Raw genomic sequence first — 20,232 nt, 5'->3', positions numbered from 1 at the left:
ACGGGTGAAATCGGAATTACCTGTGTAAGGAGGGGAATAGCAGTGCCTCTTACCATCAAGCCCTCCATCCCCTAGCTCATGGGCCCCATAAAAGCCATGTGGTCTGCCACTATGGGTGGTACAACCCTGGACATGTATCAAACCTGTCTACCAGTGTAATAGAGGCCTTCCCAGCAAGCAACAAAGCAACGTGGTAAATTGGAATGAAAAACCCCTTGCAAGCCATCTATTTGGTGCAATCTTAAGAGTAATGACAAAGAACGTTGGTCTTATGAGATTTTCTCATCTACAACAAAGAATATCCTTTTTACCACTAATATGTTTAAATTATTTTGTTAAGTTTACATTGACGAGAGCAGACAAACCTCCTCCTGAGCCCAAAACTAGACGCTAAATATAAAATCGACAGCAGGAAAATGTAGTAAAAGTGACTTTATTTTCCTCTTATGTCTAGAACATCAAGAAATAATTATACTGCAGATTGATAATTTAGAATATAAAATATGCAATTTTCAAAAAAATAAGTTCTATTAAATGAGGCCGATATCATTAGAATCACCGGTGGCCCCCTGAAAGCCGGTCTAAAATGACAGCAAAAACATTGACCTACCTAAGAAGTGGTTTATAATTGACAAACAAGGAGCTGGCAAGGAATTCTCACAGTTCCTTATTAATGTAATGTCAGGCGGATTGTAAGACAGGTAAATAGTTTATAGTCTTCCATGCTGTAGCCAAAATAGAGTACAGTGTAATATACAGATCAGTAGCGGTCAGTCTCTTTGTAGGAAGAGAGGTGGAGAGCAGGAGAGGTAGAAAGGCAACTTACGTTGCAGCAACTCATTGTATTACCAAGGTCTCCCTCTATTCCCTTTCACTGTAAAAATATCAAGTGTGAATAATACAATCAGCTCCTCGGAGGATGGAAAGTAGTGGACTGCTTTGATAGGACCACCGTGCATCTGGACGACAAAGCAATCTTTGTAGGGTCTTAGTCCTACTTTTGAAACATTCTAAAACAAGGCTCCAAGACTCCGCTAGAATCCAGGACTACTGATTACATATAGTGTCCTGTTTCCAAGAAGCCTCTCAGTGTAAGACAATCTATTACTGAGCATAAATAAATGTTAGAGGACTACAGGAACATCATCCCTTGTTTTCTGGGGTGGTTTCATTTCAGCTTATGGATGCTCCATTTTTAAACAAATCATGGGAACATAAAATATACTTGACAAAAGCAAACGTCTTCTAACACCAGTGGTCAAGCTACAAAATCAGAAATACCGTCTGTGCATGGTCCATAAAAAGACCTTCTATAATGTCCAACAGCCAGCTTCTTATGAACAAGTGAGAAATATACCTTCTGCCATTATATCCTTTCTTCTGGGCCAGACCTAGAGAAATCTATATACAAGGATTTTCCATGGTTAGGCCATAACTGAAAAATGTATGCTCGTTTGCAAAAGAATACAAATTATCAACTGTGAGCAGATCCAAGAAGTAAAACTGGATTTTCTCAGTCATGCCTGGACTGTTGTCTCATGACTATAAGACATTGTAATAGACCATATCTTTCATAGTTTGTTCAGACAGTGACTGATCTTCTGATGAATTCTCCACTTCTCCATAGCTGTATGAGTTCTCCTCAAAGTCCTCCATTTCCTGTTGGCTGTCCATATCATTGGTTTCTTGGTCAGGAAGGTTCATCATTGGGTCTGTACAAGAACAGTAATGATTAGCTAAGAAATTAGGGATATCAGGCATGGCAACTGGACTGTGGGCCACAGAAACATGTCAGCTTCAAGTTTATTTTTGTACTAGGATAATAAGATGATGGACTTGCTGCTATATCATCATCAGACAGTTCTACCTCATAGAATAAGAAGCTTGATCATATGGCACCTTCAATAGGATTCAAGTGGTTTGTATATTTTACACATATTACTTAAAGGGATTTTCCAGTTTTGGAAAACCCCAGTACCCAGGTGCAGTTTATTTTAATAACAAAAAAAACAGTTCTTTACTCACTCTCCTCAGGTCCAGTACCAAGTCTCCATCACTGCCCTCACTGTGTGCAGCGCAGACCTTACGTTGACTGCATTGCAGCCAATAATGGAGCTGGGCGGCACTATCTGAATGGATGGCAAGAGCGGCTTAGAGCCACTTAGTTACTGATCGGCTACAGCGCTGTTGACAGAAGGTCAGTGCTCTCGATGATTATAGACACTAAGAGCGGCAGCGGAGACTCGGTGCTAGAGGCTGGTGAGTAAACCCTCACCAAACTGCAGCCGGGGGACAGGGGGTTTCAGAAAACTCATTTAATTTAAATAATTACCCTACTTTTGGTATCACCATCACAAGTGAGAGCTGATTCTATAGGATCGAGCATGAAGGGACATCCAGTAGTTCCAAGATTCCTTGATTTGGAGAATCTCAGAAAATCATCTTTTCTTTTGTAAAACCCTGACCTCCAAACCGGGGAGCCACGGGAGAACCAGAGAGGTGGTAAAAAGTGTCCACACTGACATTGTGTATAAACTGCACAACAGCACAGTGTGATCGACTACATGAACAGCTCGGTCACCTATTGATAACGTGCTCCTGTGTATGTTATCTTCTTTATCTCTTTACGTATCTACCACTTCATGTAAGAAATACAAGACAGACAGGCGTAAGTACACCAATGTCCTTTCACAGCAATGGCACTCAGGCTCTCTATACACTGTGGCTTTTAGTGTAGTACACTGGGAACTGTATCTATACGTTTGTACTCACAAGATGGAGGTCACCTTTCCCTTAAAGAGATGAACTAGAACAGTTTTACAATATGTCAGGAATCCTTAGAGTGTGCAATGTACGCACTGTTAGGATTCTCCCCTTACCACATCCCGGTGCTCATCACTTCACCGCTTAGATGTGATTCGCATATCACGAGCTGATGCATTATCTTCTGCTTCTCTCACTTGAATAACTGTCATAACTGTAATGTGAAAAGTTATGTTTCCGGTGGCATTTTTGCGTCGGTGGAGTTGACTTTTCTATTGATTCTCTGTGACTAGTTTTACAAGATGTGGGTTCTAACCTTGGTTTTCCAAACTGATGTCCATCACCCCATGTTTAACCTTCATGTGGCGACTGAGGTTGCCTTTCAGGTTGAACTTGCTGGAACAATATGGGCATTTAAAGGGCTTGTATCCTGCATGAAGATGCATGTGACCCAGCAAATTATACATTCGGTTGAAGGATTTTCCGCACACCTAAAAAAGAAAGAAGAGAAATAAATTATCAATACAATGCAGGTCCCGGCAAGATATCTCATGGACTGTTCTATGTAAATAAGCAAAATGAGACCCGTTACTATGAATCTGAACATCCTGAGGAAACAGTGAAGCCATACACTTAGTACACAGCCGAGGTGTCTTCTTTTATCTTACTCCATCAGATGATTGGAGATGGGGGCCCTTCAGTGAGATATTTGTACCAAGTATGCTGTCTGCAGTCTTTAGTCTGGGACCAGAGGACATAATTGGGTAAATCTTGACCCAGAGCAGAGATTCCCCATCACAGGACAAAGTGCATTAAATTAAACATGTATCAAGAAGAAGAATGGTCAGGTCAGATATACGCCTACACTCAAATATGGTTGACCATTAAAAGACAAATGTTTTTTTTCTGCTGAAGGTAGTAAGCAATCTCTAAGCCTACCTGAATTATGACCCTTTATTAGCTGCATAGGTGTCAGAGGGGGCTATGTGAGTCATACTCAAATATTCTGCAGTGCGGAGGTTTGCTGTTTTCTTGCACTAATACCTTACGTCTGCTGACCACAGTCATAACTTTGAAAATGCAGCCTACAGGCCATGTGGGCATTTTCATTTTTGAGGGGAACCTATGCGTTTTCATAATACGCTTTCATTTGTCTAGATGAGAAATATCCATTTTATGACTTATATGTCCATCTGTCATGGTGTCTCCTATACAATAAACACATACAAAGAGGGATTACTGTCTTTTTCTTTGGTAGCACACAGACAGAAACAGCATATGCATGAAGGCAAGTGTACAGCAGTACTAATCATTGTAGCTGTGAATCCTGCACTGTGGTAAGCTGGCTGAAATCTATAGGATCAGTTTACTGCCTGTCATTCTGCTCCTCTCTACCCCCTCACCACATCCTAGACTCACATAGGCTATGTTTCCTGACATCACACTGTGCTGGCATTCCATCTTATCTTGAGCAAGACAGATTTGTACTTTTTTTTCCAAAATAGGTGCGTTCAGAAGGCAGGGGGAAGAAGTGGCTCATATATGGAGAAAGAGGAGTTAGCAAAGTTTCTTATATTCATTTACTGAATTGAAAGCTTGTTGAAAGTACAGTTCCCATTTAAGGCTTCTCATCAGCACTGACTGAAAGAGAAGACTACCTAGGAGCAATAAAATATTGTAAAAGCAATTAGGCGAATTCCCTTGACATTGAAACAGTAAACTGTGCCATCGTTGGCCAGCAAAAAGATACTGGTTTTCAATGGTCCACTGCTCAGCCTGGCGTGTACCTTGCATTTGAACGGCTTCACAGGGGAGTGCACTATCATATGGGTCTTCAGCGTTTGCTTCTGTACAAAGGTCTTAAAGCAGATATGGCACTGGAATGGGCGAACACTGGCATGTATCAGCATGTGGCGCTTCATGTTGGCATGCAGAGTGAATTCCCGCCCACATACCTCACATTTAAACTCCTTTACTCCCTGAAATAAATAAACACAGATTATGATTGACATTTTCTTTACGGTCACAATGAATAAATGACATGAAGAAATGCTGCAACATGTGCCAGTCTGTTACAATGGTAACTTGGGTGTAATTTGGCATCAATTACTAAATAAAGCATTTAGGTAGTGGTCAATAACCAACACCGATCGTGGTGAATCTAGATACAAGGATCATCACCTACACAAAGCCCTGGTGTTGTGGTGGCTACATCACATCACACTCATAGATAAATGTATCATTGGGAGTTAGGAACTATTCCCAATTAGTAGGACAAGGTGATGTACCCACCCTCACCCATCCATGCTGGTTAGATAGCTCTCTTCCTTCTGAAGCATTACAGATTCCAATAATTTGTGGCTCTTTCTTCTGGATGTCAAGATCACAAATCCCTAAAGATATCGTCCAACATGTCCCAAAACATAAGCTAACAGGAAATCTGAAATTCTATTCCTTTGTACATGCCAACAACATTACTACAATATAACTGGTACATTTCTAAAAATGACCCCATGCACGCACTTATCTCTTCATTATTTTCTTTCCACTTATCAGTGCTACAAATACAACAGGAGGTAACACAGCTCTCTAGTCAGGGTCCAGCAGCCTACAACTCTACTTGTTGACCACCGTAACACAAAGAGGGGTGAGAATGACATTATAGCATACCTCCACTGAAATCTAGACATTCGTCCTACACAGCGCCAAAGAAGCAAAACTCTGCACCCTATAAATTAGCTATTTTTCAAAATTGTTGTGAGAAATCCCAAACTACAGTATAAAAGAAGGGAGACACAAAGGTGCAAGGCTACGCCTGAAGATTACATAGGAAGGCCTGTTCTGTGTCTCACCCTATCGGAATAGCCTGGCTGCCTCCCTTAAAAAGTGGCCCTGACGCTGGAACCTCTCCTTCACTTGCCCCAATGTTACAATCCCAGTTATTGCAGATATTCCCAATATCTCCTAAATCATAGGGGTCCTAGAAGTAGACACTATGTGTTTCCGCTACTGGACACTAGAGAGAGCCAGACAACAAGAGAGAAGGAAAACTGAACCACTAAAGAGAACAAAAACCGGAGGCATTTCCTAGGAAATTAGACATAAGAGCTCTGTTGCTAGCCAAATATCTAACATACAAACCAATGCTCTATAAACATGGGATAAGAGGGATACCAGACAGTTCCTAAATATTTACAGAATGTCATATAAGACATGCTGTGCGATTGGCTAATGGATATAAGTTTATTTCAGATTCCATGGGTGTTCCCCTGAAGACAAATTCAGCAATGCACTATATGTCAAACATAGGAAGCACACAAGCTTCTGGTTTGCTGCTGTTGGTCCTTGTATTAACATACACTCCACAACATTGAAGTTGCAGTACCAAGAAGGAAAAGTGCAATTATGGAAATCACAGGGTCAATATCCATGTTAATGATATGCAAATGGCGAAAAATAGAAACATTTTCTAAACAGCTCAATGTTCTGCTACACTATATACAATTGCAAATCATCAAGATCCGCTGCTGGCAGCTCCCTTTGCAATTGCCAACGAATGATGTTCCAGATGTGGTTGATGGAAGACAAGACCAGAGACACTAAAGGCCAGCATAGCACATTGATGCCATGCAGGATGCTCATAGTAGCATGAGCTACATACAGCCTGGCATTGTCATATGAAAAAATGGCTCCTGGGATAGCCGTACTACTTGTTCCATGACCAAATCATTGTAATGCCAAGTTGTTAGTGTACCTGGAATGAAGACTAGAGGGGTCATATACTAAGCCTAACATCAGTGTTTTCACAAAGCATCAGCATGACATCGGGATACTAGCCAGACATCAAGCTAAAGGTGTTCCAATAATCTCATGCCACCAATGTTAAAAGCTACATGGTGCAGAGCAAAACAGCAATAATGGCTGGAATGGAGGTGCATCCTCTTCAGTGATGAGCCCTGTTTTTATCTTGGACGTAATGATAGCTGAACGTAGATCTGAAGACCACATGGGCAACACCATGAAATGGCCTTCACAAGGGAACATAAATGTGACCACCGAGCTGTTTTTAAACCAACAACACCATAGCGCTTGTTGCTTGTGCTTCTGTGAACAGCCTGTGTGGCCTAAACATGCTACTTATTACTTCAGCATCTCTGGAATTAATTCCCATCAAGCAAGTCTGGGAAGTCACTGGTTGCCAGCAGTGGATCTTGATGATTTTTCCAAAAGCGGTCAGCACGACAGAACATTCTTCAGACATCCACTGATAGCAGCCAATGTAAGTGTGTGTACTTCTACATATGGCACTCATACCCGATAGTAAATATATCAAGATATTTTGAAACTTTTGTTCCTTTTTTATCATTTGCATGTCATTAACATGTCTATCCATCCTGTGGTTTCCATAATTCTACAACTTGGTGTTGCAATTTGAAGGTTGAGGAGTGACCATAGGTATAGCTTATGTGAGGATGCCTGAAACACAATAAAAACTGGTAAATATATACATTTCAATATTTAGTGCTATGGCAGTGTGAATAGAATACCTTGTGTGTAAGCGAATGCTGCTTGAGATGATGGATTTGGCTGAACTCCATGCCACACTCCTTACAGACAAATGGCCGCACGTTCTGATGCTTCAGCATATGGTTCTGGAGCTGACTGCGATAGTGGAAGGACTTGTTGCACTCCATACACTGGTACATTGTGGGTCCTTGGTGAGAGGAGATGTGTCGCTTCAACTGTGTTAATGTAGCAAAGTCCAATCCACATTCAACACAGACATGGCATCTGCCATTTTCATGCTTTACTTCATGAGCTTTGAGTTCGCTGGGGTAGGCAAAGCCGCGGCCACAAAAGCGGCAGCTGTAGGGTTTGATATCCGTGTGGAGCAGCATGTGTCTCTTCAGGTGGCTGGTCTGTGTAAAAGCTTTGTTGCACACCTCACACTTGTGTGGCCGTGTCCCTTGGTGTGTGAGGAGATGAGTCTGTAAATGACTTGGCTGTTTGAAGAGTTTGTTGCAGTGTGGGCACGAATGGGGTTTGATGCCGCTGTGCCCCAGGATATGCGTGACCAGGTTGTATTTTGAGGTATAGGACTTCTCACACATCCGGCATTGCCACCGCTTCTGACGATCACCAGCCTCCACGAGGTAAGAATCATCAATCTGTACATTTATATCCAGCCTATCCAACTGAGCCTTTTTGTTGCGTTCAATAGTATCAGCTGTTTCCGTTTCATGTTCATTGGGTTCAGGCCACATAAAGCTTTGCACGTTCTCCTCTGTCTTGGGTGATCCAACTATTGGGCTTCTAGCGTCACCAGGCTGCATTAAGCTAGGCCCAAAATGTCGCTGCCTTTGCATACTGTCCAGGCTGGAGTTTCCAGGGATCATTGGTATAGATGGAAAAGGGTAGGGATTCTGCACAGGGTGCTGTAATACGCGTCGATATTCAGTTCCCACATCATGGCGGGGTCTTTCTCTAAAGTGACGAAACCTCTTTGGCTTTCTATGGAACGTGCTGAGGTCAATCATTTTCATAGAAGAGTTTTGTGCAGTGTCGTCGCTAGGCTGCTCCTGAGTATCTTGTGAAGCCATTTCTTCATTTTCACCTTCTTCATTCTTGGCTCCTATTGTGACCTGGCAGATTTCACTAGCAGCTATCTCCTCTTCAGGTTTTTCACATTTAATTTTTGGAATCACTCTAACTGGAAGCCGTTTCTTCCGTTTGGGATGCTTTTCTGAATCCAAAGCCTCATCTTCTAGTGGTTCAGCTGCAACCTTTGCCCCAGTGTTTAGGTAGTTGTCACCTTCTGGTTGCTCGGCCTCAATGGGTCCATGATCGGAGAAGTCACTACTGGATGCAGGAAAAATGCCACTTGGGCTGATTGTGGCTCCAAAAAGCTCATTATCTGATACAAGGCCTAAAACAGCAGCCTGTGCTAGAGACAACACCACCACGGCATCGGTCTGTGTGCCAAAGTCAATGAACCGTTCCATATTACATACCATCAGAATGGCATGCCCTCCCTGTGGAGAAAGAGCAGAATGTAAAAATAACACCAACCCAGGAAAATTACCATCTTTATCTATATTTGTAAAATGTAATAGTGCTCATTCTCCAGCGTGATAAGAATTGGTCAATAATATACATTTTTTGTTATCAGACTTCTATTAGCCAAGAGTGACTACAAATGATATCTATTATACACATTAGATACCCAGAAGACTAAATACAATGTAGCTATCTACAGGCCAGCAGGAACTACAGTAGAGCACCGATCTACAGACCAGGAGGAACTACTGATGATCACCTATCTACAGACCAGGAGGAACTACAGTAGAGCACATATCTACAGACCAGGAGGAACTACAGTAGAGCACCGATCTACAGAACAGGAAGAACTACTGATGATCACCTATCTACAGACCAGGAGGAACTACAGTAGAGCACCTATCTACAGAACAGGAAGAACTACTGATGATCACCTATCTACAGACCAGGAGGAACTACTGATGATCACCTATCTACAGACCAGGAGGAACTACAGTAGAGCACATATCTACAGACCAGGAGGAACTACTGATGATCACCTATCTACAGACCAGGAGGAACTACAGTAAAGCACATCTCTAAAGACCAGGAGGAACTACAGTAGAGCACCTATCTACAAACCAGGAGGAACTACTGATGATCACCTATCTACAGACCATGAGGAACTACAGTAGAGCACCTATCTACAGACCAGGAGGAACTACAGTAGAACACCTATCTACAGACCAGGAGGAAGTACAGTAGAGCACCTATCTACAGACCAGGAGGAACTACAGGAGAGCACCTATCTGCAGACCAGGAGGAACTACAGTAGAGCACCTATCTACAGACCAGGAGGAACTACAGATGATTACCTATCTACAGACCAGGAATAACTACAGTAGAACACCTACCTGAAGCCAGGAAAAACTAGAGCAGAGCAACCATATACAGGCCAGGAAGAACTGCAATAGAGAACTATCTGCAGGCCAGAAAAAACTACAGTAGAGCCCCTATCTACAGGACAGGAAGAACTGCAGATAAGCCCCTATGTATCATACTGGAAGAACTGCAATAGAGCATCTATCTAAAGGACTGGAAGAACTGCAGTAGCACACTTATCTACAGGACAGGAAGAACTGCAGTAGCACACTTATCTACAGGACAGGAAGAGCTGCAGTAGCACACCTATCTAAAGGACTGGAAGAACTACAGTAGAGCACTTATCTACAGGACAGGAAGAACTGCAGTAGCACACCTATCTAAAGGACTGGAAGAACTGAAGTAGAGCACCTATCTACAGGACAGGAAGAACTACAGTAGCACACTTATCTACAGGACAGGAAGAGCTGCAGTAGCACACCTATCTAAAGGACTGGAAGAACTACAGTAGAGCACTTATCTACAGGACAGGAAGAACTGCAGTAGCACACTTATCTACAGGACAGGAAGAGCTGCAGTAGCACACCTATCTAAAGGACTGGAAGAACTGCAGTAGAGCACCTATCTACAGGACAGGAAGAGCTACAGTAGCACACTTATCTACAGGACAGGAAGAGCTGCAGTAGAGCACCTATCTACAGGACAGGAAGAGCTGCAGTAGCACACCTATCTAAAGGACTGGAAGAACTGCAGTAGAGCACTTATCTACAGGACAGGAAGAACTGCAGTAGCACACCTATCTAAAGGACTGGAAGAACTGCAGTAGAGCACCTATCTACAGGACAGGAAGAGCTACAGTAGCACACCTATCTACAGGACAGGAAGAACTACAGTAGCACACTTATCTACAGGACAGGAAGAGCTGCAGTAGCACACCTATCTAAAGGACTGGAAGAACTGCAGTAGAGCACCTATCTACAGGACAGGAAGAGCTACAGTAGCACACCTATCTACAGGACAGGAAGAGCTACAGTAGCACACCTATCTACAGGACAGGAAGAGCTGCAGTAGAGCACCTATCTACAGGACAGGAAGAGCTGCAGTAGCACACCTATCTAAAGGACTGGAAGAACTGCAGTAGAGCACTTATCTACAGGACAGGAAGAACTGCAGTAGCACACCTATCTAAAGGACTGGAAGAACTGAAGTAGAGCACCTATCTACAGGACAGGAAGAGCTACAGTAGCACACTTATCTACAGGACAGGAAGAGCTGCAGTAGCACACCTATCTACAGGACTGGAAGAACTACAGTAGCACACTTATCTACAGGACAGGAAGAGCTGCAGTAGAGCACCTATCTACAGGACAGGAAGAGCTGAAGAAGAGCACGGCTTTTGATCTTTCTCAAAGAACACGACAGATGGGGAAATACATAGTCCTCCGCACAGTAATTCTAGCTCATATTAATTTTCAATGAGTCAGGACACAAATATTAACAGCTGCTTTAATTGTAAGAAAACACTGCACAACCTATTGGACTCCTAAAGAAGGCGGCTGGTGTAATGGAAAAGGGATCTGTAAGGAAAAGACACAGCGTTCCAGACATTATCCCTGGATAACTGTTAATTCCAAGGGTCCAGTAATAGGCTTTAGATGTCAGTAAGATATTAAATTGGCACCGATACTAATGAGGTCCCCCATATTAGAAACACTGACCCTAGTTGCAAAATTGTTATATTCTCTTTGAAAATATTTGTTCTAATAACTTACATCTAGGCTGACATGATGGATGTATGACTAATGGTAAAGACCAGGTAACCCCCTCCTCATGTAACCATATTCACCTCTGCTGCGTCTGTCTGCCCTGGGCTGCAGGCAACATGGGTGGGAAGGGGACAATCATTCCTATAATTCTGTTTGCAGGAAAATGAAGATCATAGATACTTTGTACCTTGCATTAACCTTTGAGCAGAGATTTAGCAGAGCTCTAACACACTGACCTGTAACTAGCTGCATACCTGTGTGAGCATCACAAGACCAGGGCAGATTCAATCAGGATCCCATATAATGATGACAAGCAAAGATTGTGAAAACCATAAGTAACCAATGCGGACAGCGAACTGATGAATGTTTTGTATGACAATGAATAAGCTTTATTTGCTGAAACCTGAAAGGTGCTTTTTAGACTGGAAAAAAATGGATGCATTGTGCAGTTGTGCTTTCAGAAATAGCACCATTCGTATCCATGGAATATGTCTGGTTTTTGCATCACATCCTCATTTAATTTAATGAACAAGTAGTGTATAAGGGCTTGCTCAAACATTGTGTTTTTTATGCATTTTCTGGGCGTTTTTTGTACAGAAGAAATGCAGAGTTTTACAGCAACAGCAAAATGAATGAGATTTCTGAAGTCTAAATCATACAGTGCATTGTTTTCTTTGTGTTATTTTTCATAGCACCACTTCAGAATTGTTTTTTCTTCATTTTACTGCTGGAGTGGTGCCTCAAAGCTAAGCCCCCTTGCCCCTACCCTCATACTCATGTCCCAGTGTCTTCCCCTTGTATGGTCGGTCTCGGGCAGGTTTTGACCTGCCAGCTGCTCTAGTGTTTCATGGAGCGAGTTGGAGGTCACTAATCAATGTAAGCCTATGACACCATAATTCTTGCTCTCATAAACTTGCATTGAGAGCTTGTGACATAGCTTCTGAGTTCCTGACAGTCAGAAGCTGTGCTCACAAGATGGATCCGCGGGAATGGAGTGGCACCAAAAAACAGGTAAGAGGCTGGAACGTGAGTATATGACCCGGGGGCAGAGGACTTAGGTTTAAAGCACCACTCCAGAGGTGAAAAAAAACGCTGGAGTGGTGTTTTAATGCTTCTTTCACACTTCCGTTTTTACAATCTGCACAGGATCCGTCAAAATGTTGAAAAGACGGATCCTGTGCAGATTGTAAAAAACGGGTGCACTGCGCCCGTCTTTCTGAAGGACCCGTCGAGGCTATGTGCACCTGTTGTGTATGCGTCTTCCGCTGCGAAAACGCATACACAACACAAACCAGGTTAAAAAAAAAAAAAATCGCAGTATTCTTACCTACCGGCGTCCCGCGCAGCGATGCTCCCAGCAGCTAGCGTTCTTAGTATTACATTGAGACTTTTCGCGAGATTTCGCAATGTATTACTAGGAACGCTAGCTGCCGGGAACAACGGTAACGCTGCGCGGGACGCCGGTAGGCGAGAATACTGCGATTTTTTTAATTTTTTTATTATTTTTAACATTCTATCTTGTTACTATTGATGCTGCATAGGCAGCATCAATAGTAAAAAGAGAAAGAGCGAGCGAGAGAGAATTTTCCTGATGGGAAATTCCTCCACACATGCTCAGTTTGAAAAGACGGGACCCGTCGCTGGATTCCTGCTTTTCACAGGCAGCGATGCATCGCTGATCGATTTTCCAACGTGCAGAAAAAACATTCCTCTGAACGTTTTCTCTGCCCGACGGACCGTTTTTCTGACGCAGAATCCAGTGAAAGACGGATGAAACGGATGGCCATCCGTCACAATCCGTCGCTAATACAAGTCTATGAGAAAATGCAAATTTTTTTGCAGGATCCTGCATTCTCAAAAATCGACAGATTGTGATGGGAGCTGAAAGACGGAAGTGTGAAAGAGGCCTTATTATGGAGAGGTTTTTAAAACCACAGCATGTACCGTAATTCTTTCAAAGTTTTACTGCAGCTTTTCCCCAATGAGAAAAAAATGAGTTAATATTAAAAAAAACGCACCTAAAGAGCATAAAATCCATAGCAAAATCATCCATAATTTCCTTGCCAAAAATTAAAAATATTGCTCAGTTTACTTTCATTTGTCTCCTAGACTTTGTATAATGTTAGCATTTAAAATTATGGTGTTTATCTAGAGATTGCTGTGGCCAGAGAAAAACAAAAACTGACGTTTTATACTACTTTAAAAACCACCTCCCAAGCTGAGCCTCTCAACGAGGGGTCACTTCAGAGTTCAGATTCTGCACATTTCACCAGTTTTTCCTCTCTGAAGGCTGAGTGATGGGAGAGATTCCCTCTCTTCGTTCTCTATGCAGCACACAGAAACAAGTGGCAGTATGGAGAAGATTATACACCAGTACTGAGCAGTGTTGCAGTGAATCCAGCTTTTCTGTGCCTGTGTCTCACTTGTACCCCTCCATAGACTTTAATAGGCTCTACAACCTCCTCGCTCAGTTAGCTGGTATTGTCTTGAGCAAGATGAATTTGAGTTGTATTTCACAGAGAATGAGGAGTTCAGGATGCAAGGTGAGAAGTTGCTCATAAGTGGAGAAACTTATTTTCTCTGATAACATATATAAATTATTATATTCACTTGCACTATTGATTTATATAACGTGTTGAAATGATCATAATCATTTAAGTAAATTAAACCAAGATGCTATATCAGACACATCCAATGAAAAAAGCAGATACCTATCGTATATTCATAGACCACCAGTTTCAAGACACAAGTCTGCCAGTTGTCCCTCACTCCGCTTTTATATAGCATCATACCAGAGCTGTAATGTTACAGGATATTGATCTGCATCAGAAAAAAGGAGCAACATAACCCATTATTGTACCCAAACAATCAAGGTAAACAATTTTTGCAATTATCAGGGAATCCTAAAAAATATTTTTTGTTATGTTGTTTGCTAAGCATTGGCGAGAATATGCTGGATCCACCACTGTCATTCAGGGTGTTAGAGGAGGGCTGGTGGCTCTGGTCCAACAGTACTAAGGTGTGAATAATTACACAAACAGAAATATAATTATAGGGAAATAGATTATAATTTATAAAAGAGAGCATTTTGTCATCCAGTTATATACTGTATATGTACAGTATGCACTGGAAATAAAATAAATCCTATACATTATTCATCACAATGAATATGTTTTGACACAGTAGTCAGGAAAAGCTAAGTAAGTGGTTAACATTTAACTTTTGTAAAGTGCACCACAGAGAGAAGATGGCTGATCCAGAGACTTAATAAAAGTTTAATCGGTTTACAGATCTGTCATGCAACTTGAGCTAGGTCCAAGTGCAGGGGACGTGTGCATGTCACCTACTACATATAGCCTAGTACACTGGTGCAACTACAGAAGGTGAGATGGGAGACATATTATTATTATTTATTTATATAGCACCATTAATTCCATGGTGCTATACATGAGAAGGGATTACATACAAAGTTATAGATATCGTTTACAGTAAACAAATTTACGATGACAGACTGATACAGAGGGGAGAGGACCCTGTCCTTGCGGACTTACATTCTACGGGATAATGGGGAAGAGACAGAAGGAGCAGCAGCTCTGGTGGTTGGGAGGCGGCAGAATGGTTATTGCAGGCTGTAGGCTTTCCTGAAGAGATGGGTTTTCAGGTTCCGTCTGAAGGATCCGAGTGTGGTGGATAATCGGACGTGTTGATGCGTGGAATTCCAGAGGATGGGGGATATTCGGGAGAAATCTTGGAGGCGGTTGTGTGAGGAACGAATAAGTCTGGAGAATAGTAAGAGGTCTTGGGAGGATCGAAGATTACGTGAGGGAAGAAATTGGGAGATTAGTTCAGAGATATAGGGAATGGACAGGTTGTGGATGGCTTTGTAGGTCAGTGTTAGTAGTTTTAACTGGATTCGTTGGGGAATTGGGAGCCAGTGGAGGGATTTGCAGAGGGTAGAAACAGGGGAGTAGCGAGAAGAGAGGTGGATTGGGCGGGCAGCAGAGTTGAGGACAGACTGGAGTGGTTCAAGAGAGTTAGCAGGGAGACCACAGAGGAGGGTGTTGCAGTAATCAAGGTGGGAGATGATGAGGGCATGCACAAGAGTTTTAGTAGATTGAGGGCTGAGGAAGGGACAAATTCTGGAAATATTTTTGAGTTGGAGGCGACAGGAGGTGGCAAGATTTTTTTTATATATATATATATATATATGAGGTGGCAAGAGTTTGGATGTACGGTTTGAAGGACAGGGCAGAGTTGAGAGTTACTCCGAGGCAGCGTATTTCAGGTGCAAGAGAGAGCGTGATGCCTTTTACCATAATAGATAGATCGGGTATGGGAGGTACGCGAGATGGAGGAAAGATGACGGGTTTGGTTTTGTCTACATTGAGCTTTAGGAAGCGAGAGGTGAAGAAGAAGGATATGGCTGATAGACACTCTGGGATTCGGACAGGAGAGAGGTGACTTCTGGGCCAGAGAGGTAGATCTGAGTGTCATTCGCATACAGGTGGTACTGTAAGCCATGGGACTTTATGAGTTGTCCTAGGCCAAGGGTATAGATGGAAAAAAGTAGGGGCCCCAGGACAGAGCCTTGAGGGACTCCAACAGAGAGAAGGCGGGATGAGGAGGTAGTGTGGGAGTGGGAAACGCTAAATGTGTGGTCGGAAAGGTATGAGGCAATCCAGGACAGGGCAAGGTCTTTGATGCCAAGGGAAGAAAGAATCTGTAGCAGTAGGCAGTGGTCCACTGTGTCGAATGCAGAGGACAAGTCGAGAAGGAGGAGGATGGAGAATTGTCCGTTAGCTTTGGCTGTAAGTTATTAGTAATTTTGGTCAGGGCAGTTTCGGTGGAGAGGTGGGGGCGGAAGCCAGATTGGAGGTTGTCAAGGAGAGAGTTAGATGAAAAGTGGGAGGAAATTTGAGCATGGAGATGCTGCTCAAGGGGTTTGGAAGCAAATGGGAGCAGTGATATGGGGCGATAGCTGGGCATAGCAGTTGGGTCGAGGTTAGGTTTTTTGGGAATGGGTGTGATGGTGGCATGTTTGAAGGCAGAGGGGAAGGAACCAGAAGATAGCGATAGGTTGAAGAGATGGGTTCGGGCTGGAATGAGTGTGTTAGTGAGGTTGGGGAGCTGGTGGGAAGGGATGGGGTCAAGTGCACAGGTGGTGAGGTGTGATTTGGAAAGGAGGTGGTAAGCTCCCCTTCAGTGATGTTGGAAAAGGAGGTTATTTGGGAAGGGCACGGGTCTGGTATATGGAGTGGTTTGGGTGGTGGAACAGTAAAGGATTGCCTTGTTTGGTCGATCTTATTTTTGAAATAGGTGGCAAAGTCCTCAGCAGAGATTAGGGGAGTTGGAGGAGGCAGTGGTGGGCGGAGGAGAGAGTTGAATGTGCTGAACAGTTGTTTTGGGTTGTAAGATAATGAAGATACAAGGTTTGTGAAATAGGTCTGCTTAGCAGAGGTGAGGACTAATTTGAAGGCAAATGTAACTTGTTTGAAAGAGGTGAAGTCGTCTGGTAGGCGTGTTTTCTTCCAACGCCGCTCTGCGACCCTGGATGCTTGTCGAAGTTTTTTGGTGAGATTGTTGTGCCAGGGTTGCCTATTGATTTGTCGCACTTTGCCATGCAAGAGAGGGGCCACTGAGTCTATGGCTGATGTGAGGTTAGCGTTATAGAAAGCGGTGGCGCTGTCCGTGTCATGGAGTTAAGTTATGGAGGACAGAGGTAGAAGAGAGTCTGTGAATGTCTAGGTGTGCAAGGTTTCTGGGAGGATGTGCTAGTGGCTGGACATGGGGGGCGGGTGAGGAGGACAAGGATGAGAAGGTGAGTAGATGGTGGTCAGATAGGGGAAAGGGAGAGGTTGTGAGATTAGATAGGGAACAGAGGCGGGTGAAGATGAGGTCTAGTGTATGTCCGTCTGTGTGGGTGGCTGTGGAGGACCACTGAGTAAGTCCAAAGGATGAGGTAAGGGATAGGAGTTTGGAGGCTGCTGGCTGGCGGGTGTCAGTACGGATACTAAAGTCGTCCATGATGATGGTGGGGATGTCAGCAGAAAGTGAAGAAGCCAGGTGGAGAATTGGTCAATGAAGGCAGTGGCTGAGCCTGGTGGTCGGTATATGACAGCCATTTGTAGATTAGAGAGTAGATATGGACAGAGTGAACCTTGAAAGAAGGGAGGATAAGGGAGGGTGGGGGTTGGATGGGGTTGAAGGAGCAGTTTTTAGAAAGAAACCCACTCCTCCAGCATGTCTGTTGCCAGAGCGAAGAGTGTGGGTAAAGTGGAGGCCACGGTACCTCAGTGCAGCAGGGAAGGCCGTGTCGGGGGGCATCAGCCAGGTCTCAGTGAGGGCCAGGAAAGAAAGGTTGCAGGAAGTAAAGAAATCATGGATCACGTGGAGCTTGTTGCAGATGGATTGGGCATTCCAAAGTGCTCCAGGGAGAGGAAGCAGGGAGGTGGGGGTCAGTGGCACAGATTTTAAGTGTGAGGGATTGCGGTAGTTTCGCTTAGTGTGAGAAGTATAGGGGTGAGGATTAGTGGGATGTATGAGGCGGGGGGCAAGGATTGAGGGATATGTCGCAAGCAGTGAGAAGAAGCAGAGAAAGGGAAAGCAGGTGGGTGAAGGAGAGTGATCGGCCTATTTTATATTTTAGCTGGAGAGGTCTGAGGTTAAGGAGCAGGTCATCTGCAGATGAAGGGAGGTAGGGGGTACGAGAGAAGGGGAAATAGTTATTTTGCTCGAGGGTGCACGGGTTTGGGGATAGCGAAGGAAAGTGAGGATTAGTGGAGCAAAAATGGTGAGGGCAAAAGTGAACATGGTTAAAGAGCAGGGTAAGAGAGGAAAAGGTAAGTAAAATTAGAAGACAGTGATTAGTCTTACCGTCTGACCGATTTCTGGTATATTTCTGATGTTACACTTGAAAGATGTCACACTTCAAATGATGTCACATCTGACCGAGGTTATATCTGACCTTCTCCATTCAACTTATACCATTCAAATGTCCATGAAATGAAGCCAGGTGAGACAGAGGGGAGGAGTGAGCAGGAGGATAGTTCACAGCAGGGAGCAATCAACAGATTGCAGTTAATGGAACATTTGACTAGCATCAAAGCTGAAGAAAGAGACAGAATAAAATAAAAGGATAGGGCTATGGACATATCAATATGTATTCAGTAAAACTGAGGTATGGTACATGGAATTAAAGTCAGGGGAAAAGCGACAGCGTACCAGTTAAAACAGAGGAATGGGATTCTGGGGTGCAGTGGGTATTCTGGGTTAGAAGATGTTCAGATATACCAGTTAAAACAGACATATGATGAGAAGCATGGCTGAGAAACCAGCAGATAGGCATTGCCGCGGCGTTGTGCCATTAGTCACCCGGTGAGAAAAATTGGAAATTACAGATTTACATCCATTGTGATCCACATACAATTGCCAGTCCTCACTGGTCTGTGTTACGTCTTAGCAGCCCTACATTTCTGATACTGGCAGTTGTCTCAGGTTGTGTAGTTCAAGGGAACCTGTCACCTGAATTTGGCGGGACCTTTTTTCAGTCCGATGGGCAGTGTTTGAGTGTTTTATTCACCCCTTCATTGGCTTGAAGTTGATTCGCTTTCCTCCGTAGAACACGCGTGCGCAAGGCAATCTTGCCTTGCGCATGCGCAGTATGCTTTGCCCAACTGCGGGCAAAGCCGAAAAGCATTAGTGCGCATGCGCCGGCGCACTATGTCCCGGAAGTATTTCGCTGTGTTCCGGGACATAGTGTGCCGGCGCATGCGCACTAATGCTTTTCGGCTTTGCCCGCAGTTGGGCAAAGCATACTAAGCGTGCGCAAGACAAGATTGCCTTGCGCACGCGTGTTCTACGGAGGAAAGCGAATCAACTTCAAGACAATATTGCGGCCAGCGTGCACCCAGCGGGAAGGGAAGGGGTGAATAAAACACCCGAAAACATCGCCCATCGGACCGAAAAAAGGTCCCGCCAAATTCAGGTGACAGGTTCCCTTTAAAGGGAACCTGTCAAATAAAAAAGCAGTCCAATCTGCAGGCAGCATGGTAAGTTATAGAACAGGAGAAGCAGAACGGATTGATAAGTGGGTTTGTGGGAAAAGATAAATATAACCAGTGCTTTGCTTAAATCTCTTCTCATTCTGTGTTTAGGAGTCAAGGGAGTGGTCCTAATCAGTGACTGACAGTCATCTGTGTGGACACTTATGCAAGGAAAGCTGTCAGTCACTTAGCAAGACTGCCCAGAATGAGCAAAGATACAACCCCTGGCAAAAATTATGGAATCGCCGGCCTTGGAAGATATTCATTCAGTTGTTTAATTTTGTAGAATAAAAGCAGATCACAGACATGGCACAAAACTAAAGTTTTGACAACTTTCTGGCATTGAGAAACAGTAAAGGAAATCAAGAAGAAAAAATGTAGTAGTCAGTAATGGTTACTTTTTTTAACCAAGCATAGGGAAAAAATTATTACGTATGTTTGCTCCATTGATTATCTATGGGACTGAAAGAGAAAACCGAAGACAGTGGTCGGCCCCCAAGTGATTAGTAAGTTTTCCTTCATCGATAACTTTCTATTTTGGGAATAACCATTTAATTAAGAAAACCTCAAGCAGCATTGATTTAAATGAAGAAAGCCACTACTGTGAGTCAGACAAGGGTCATGAGACACCCTTCTCTTGACAGGAGTACTGAATAAAATTGATTACCATCATTATCATGTCAGGAGAATATTCTTATTATGAAAATGACACCTGTCAAAGAGTCAGATATATTAGGCAGCAA

At 43.4% G+C, this 20,232-nt stretch overlaps 1 protein-coding gene across 6 annotated transcripts in view; it reads right to left on the bottom strand.

Annotated features, from left to right (window-relative positions):
• Window positions 1-414: 414 nt before the first annotated feature.
• ZNF710 (zinc finger protein 710) overlaps window positions 415-20,232 on the bottom strand; it is a 239,113-nt gene continuing 219,295 nt past the window's right edge. For 5 of the 6 annotated variants that reach the window (XM_077263525.1, XM_077263524.1, XM_077263519.1 and 2 more), the window contains 4 exons: window positions 7,311-8,795; window positions 4,551-4,742; window positions 3,080-3,254; window positions 415-1,712 (listed from right to left, as the gene is read on the bottom strand). In XM_077263525.1, coding sequence (XP_077119640.1) covers window positions 1,543-1,712; window positions 3,080-3,254; window positions 4,551-4,742; window positions 7,311-8,777 — 2,004 coding nt within the window. In that variant the 5' untranslated portion in view covers window positions 8,778-8,795 and the 3' untranslated portion in view covers window positions 415-1,542. Of the gene's footprint in view, window positions 1,713-3,079; window positions 3,255-4,550; window positions 4,743-7,310; window positions 8,796-14,158; window positions 14,268-20,232 lie in introns of all 6 variants that reach the window. The other variant, XM_077263520.1, reaches the window with a different exon arrangement.

This window comes from Ranitomeya variabilis, chromosome 5 (assembly GCF_051348905.1).
Source record: "Ranitomeya variabilis isolate aRanVar5 chromosome 5, aRanVar5.hap1, whole genome shotgun sequence".
In the NCBI taxonomy this organism is placed as follows: Eukaryota; Metazoa; Chordata; class Amphibia; order Anura; family Dendrobatidae; genus Ranitomeya; species Ranitomeya variabilis.
The sequence above is the reverse complement of the archived record's forward strand: the minus strand, read 5'-3'. Positions and strand labels throughout refer to the sequence as shown.